Source organism: Penaeus chinensis, chromosome 31 (genome assembly GCF_019202785.1).
Source record: "Penaeus chinensis breed Huanghai No. 1 chromosome 31, ASM1920278v2, whole genome shotgun sequence".
NCBI lineage: Eukaryota > Metazoa > Arthropoda > Malacostraca > Decapoda > Penaeidae > Penaeus > Penaeus chinensis.
In genome coordinates, this window is record NC_061849.1 from 14,061,016 (window position 1) to 14,066,015 (window position 5,000).

The window sequence follows — 5,000 nt, forward strand, 5'->3', positions numbered from 1 at the left end:
AAAAAGGGTAAGGGAATATGGGGGGGGGGGAGGGAAGGAAGGGGGGAGGAAGGAAGGAAGGAAGGGGGGGGGAGGAAGGGAAGGGGTCGATAAGCTGAAAATACTAAGGGGAATAAGAAGGGGAGGGGGTAGGGGAGGAGGGAGGGAGGATGAGATGAGGGAGAAAAAAAGCAGAAAGGAAAAAAATGGAAATATGAATAGATGAAAAAATAAGTCTGTGAAATGAAAAAAAAGGAAAAAAATGCTGGAAGTGTCTTTTTATGTATGCCTTTGTGTTTCTGCGTGCGCGCGCGTGTGTGTGTGTGTGTGTGTGTGTGTGTGTGTGTGTATGTGTGTGTGTGTGTGTGTCTTTGTGTGTGTGTGTGTGTATGTGTGTGTGTGTGTGTGTCTTTGTGTGTGTGTCTTTGTGCGTGTGTGTGCGTGTGTGTGTGTCTGTGTTTCTGTGCGTGTCAGTTCACTGTTTATGCATGCGTTTGTGTGTGTTTTTGTGTTTCTGTGTGTGTGTGTGTGTGTGTGACTGTGTTTGCGTATGTATATATGCGTATAAAATGGGAACGATAGAATAAAGAACAAACTTTTAGCTAAGATTTATTATACGACAGAACATATCTGTATATACACAATTGTGTTTGCAGTAACCATATATATGTAAATGTGTTTCCCCCCCCCCCCCCCCTCTCTCTCTCTCTCTCTCTTTCTCTCTCTCTCTCTCTTTGTATCTTTCTCTCTCTCTCTCTCTCTCTCTCTCTCTCTCTCTCTCTCTCTCTCTCTCTCTCTCTCTCTCTCTCTCTCTCTGTCTGTCTGTCTATCTTATTCTCTTTGTATCTCTCTCTCTCTCTCCCTCTCTCTCGCTCCTCTCCCCCTCCCACTCCCACTCCTTCTCCCCCTTCCCTCCTCTCCCTCTCGCCCTTCCTCTCCATCTCCCCCCTTCCCCTTCTACCTCGCCCCCCCCCCCTTCCCTCCTCTCCCTCTCCCCCTTCTCCCTCCCCCTCCCTCCCCTTTTACACACGCCGTCCACCACACAATGACAATAATCTTTCTCTTTCTCTTTTCTTCCCAAACGCAGTATTGGTACGATTACAAACTCAACTGGGACCCAAAGGAATATGGAGGAGTAGAGATGCTGCACGTTCCTTCTGACCACATCTGGAGACCGGACATTGTACTTTATAACAAGTGAGTGTCGAGTTGCGAATGCGTGTGTGTGTTTGGTGTTTTGAATGTAAATCGGTGTTGCTCATATTCTGTTATTTTTTTTTTAAATCATTATCACTATTGTTATTATCATTGTTGTTAATGTTCTTCTTACTGTTATTGTATCATTATCATTATTATTGTCATGATCATCATCATCATTACCTTAATCATCATTATTATTGTTATGATTATCATCATCATTAGCTTCATCATTAGTATAATCATCATCATTATCTTCATTATCATTATTATTATTACCATTGACATTATCATCATCATCATTGTCTTTATCATCATCATCATTGTCATTATCATTATTATCATTGTTTTTATCATTATCTTTATTGTAATTACTATTGTTATTATTATTGTTTTTGTTATTGATATCACTGCTATTGTCACTGTCCTCATCCACATCATTATTATCATCATTATTATTATTATTGATATTATTCCTATCATAATTATTATATCCTTCTTGTTATCCTTACTATTATTTTTGGTGTTGTTGTTATTGATCATAAATACCCTTATCATTATCATAATCTTTAAATACCATTTTCACTAATACTATCAGTATCGTATTCTGATTTCAATATCTTATTTATCATCATGATCATCGTTACTTTTACAATCATTTTTATGCCAATGATTATTAATACTCTTTCTTACAATCATTCTTACCATTATCATTATCATATCATTTACATTACCAAATACTTCGACAATACTTCCACTACTAATCTTTTTATAATCATCTCTATCATTTTAATTATTAATTCATAATCAGTACCTTTACGGGAATGATAGAACACTGAAGAAGATCAACTGAAACACTGTCATTAACAATTCCTCATCCGAATACTGAAATGGGTTAAAAATCGGTTTCCACTAAGCCTGATGAGGAACGTTTGGTGAGTCCGAAACGTTTCCCTTTTAAGGCGTTTCGAGTGGGACAGTGTTTCGTTGTAGTCGCGTGTATACATTACTGTGTTGGTATTTGTGTGTATGTTTATGAAGTAGATAAAGATTGTTAGGTAAGGCAGTGCAAGTAGATTGTTGTTATATTAAATAATTATAAATGAGAATTAGAGTAAAATAGATTTAAAAAAATGAAAAAAAGAAATAGACGAAGGCATTCACCAATAAATAATCTTAATCATAAATGAAAGAAAAGAAAAGAAAAATACATTCCATTATATGAATCCCCAATTGCTAAAAACATAAGGCAAATACCCAAATATATTTTTCTCTTTCATAGCATTAATATACAGCTCACAAAACCGTAGTGGAATACTGACGAAGTTGCTATAGAGTTTATATATTTACTGTTAAACCCACAAATACCTGATACATATTTAATAAAGCTACATGAATAAGTAAATACATACATACACGAATACATAAAAAAGTAATGAATCATTCAGTGAGTGAAATAAGTATGCAAGAAATTAATAAACAAATATATCAATTAATATAAACAATATTTGAACAAATAAAGCAATTGCTAGACATATAAAGAAAGAAGGAAAAAATGATTTATAAACAAATAACTATGAAAATACAGGTAATTAGAAGGGATTGTTTTTTCAAAATCTCATTTGAATGTATTGGCATAACATTTCGCGAAAATTAATAATAAATTAAATACAGTGATTTATTTATAAATGTGAAAAGATATGAGAATGTGAATAAAGAGAGAGAAAGGCAAATAAATAGATGACCAGAGAAACAAATATTGAAAGTTAGTAAGATAATAGTAGTCATAATGTTGACAAAATGATGGTAATAATATCAACATAGATATAGTGAGTCTTTGTTATTATTTCTATAATCATCCTTATTAGTATTACTATAATTTTTACTATTTTTTTAATTATCATTATTATTGTTATTATTATCATTATGATTATTGTCATCATTATTTTTTGGGGGTTGTTTTGTTATTATTATTATTATTATTATTATTATTATTATAATTATTATTGTTTTTATTATTATCATTATCATTATTATTATTATTATTATTATTATTATTATTATTATTATTATTATTATTATTATTATTATTATTATTGTTGTTGTTGTTGTTGTTATTATTATTACTTTAACTGTTACTGTTAGTATTAACACTATAGTTATCATTATGATTAATGCTACCATTTTTATTATTGTAATTATCATTATCATCATACTTATTATTATAATTAGAATAACAGTTATAATGATGGTGATGATAATGACACCCTAAGAAATAAGATACAAGATATATCAATACATCAGAAAAGATATAATGTTAATTTTAATGATAATACACGCAAAAGTAATGATAACAATAATGATAGTAATGATGATGATGATGTTAATAATGATAATGATAATGATGACGATAATGATAATAATTATTATTATTATCATTATTATTATTATAATAACAATAATGATAAAACGAAATAATGATAATGATAATAACGACAATAATAATAATAATAATAATAATAATAATAATAGTAATAATAATAATAATAATAATAATAGTAATAATAATAATAAATAATAATAATGATAATAATGATAATAATATTAATAATAATAATAATGATAATAAATAATAGCAATGATAATATCAATAACAACAATAACAACAACAACAATAAATACGAAATAAAGCATTAAACCAAGCCACACCACAACTCAATAGCGCAGAGTGTGTTTCTCGGATCCTCGACGATGATCAACAACCCACAACCGGCCTGGGTTGTTTGTACTTCTGTTTCCAATACTGACCGACCCGATAAAGGTGGCACGCTGGGTGGGCAACACTGCACTGGGTCTTGCTGGTTATTGTTGTTATCGATATTGCTCTTATTATGATTTTTGTTATTATTGTTGTTGTTGTTGTTGTCATTATTATTACAATGATTATTACTATTTCATTATTATTGTTACCATTGTTCTTGTTGTTGTTATCTTTGTTATTGTTATTATGATTACTGTTATTACTACTATCATTATTATTGTTATTACTATTATTATTACTTTTATTATTATTATTATTATTTATTATTTTTGTTATCATTATCATTGTCATCGTCATCATCATCATCATCATTATTATTATCATCAATATATTTAACAATATAGATGGTAATGATAATAACAACAATAATGATATTGATAATAACAATAATAATATTATCATCATTATTGTTATTATTATTATTATTATTATTATTATTTTTATCAACAATGATAATAATAATAATAATGATAATAATAATGATGATGATGATGATGATAATGAAGTAGATAGTAATGATAATAATAATAATTATCATAATAATAATAGTGATGATGATGATAATAATAATGAGGATAACAATTATAACAATAATGATAATGGTGATAATAACATTATTATTAATGAAAATGATAACACTAATCTAATAAGACTACGAATAGTAACAGTAATTGTTATCATTATTATCATTATGATTATTATCATGATTATCATTACTATTACAATCATCATCACCATCATTTTTATGATCATTCATATTGTTTTTTTTTATATCAGTATTACTATCAGTGTTGTTATCATCATCTCCATTATCCTCATTTGTATCATCACCATCAAAATTATTGCTGTTTATATTATTATCATCAATATCATCACCAATCATCTTGATTGTTACTACAATTGATTCATTATCATTAATCATTATTAGCATCAGCATTATCAAATACATCATCTCATTATATTTGCATTAATATGATGTAATGTAATACAAATCAATGAGTTC

General features: G+C 29.0%; 1 protein-coding gene across 1 annotated transcript in view; it reads left to right on the forward strand.

Moving 5' to 3' along the window:
* The window catches only part of LOC125042048 (acetylcholine receptor subunit alpha-like), an 18,999-nt gene that overhangs the window by 339 nt on the left and 13,660 nt on the right, over nucleotides 1-5,000 (forward strand). The window contains exon 2 of the mRNA XM_047637510.1: nucleotides 1,067-1,176. Within this exon, the coding sequence (XP_047493466.1) occupies nucleotides 1,067-1,176 (110 nt within the window). The remainder of the gene's footprint in view (nucleotides 1-1,066; nucleotides 1,177-5,000) is intronic.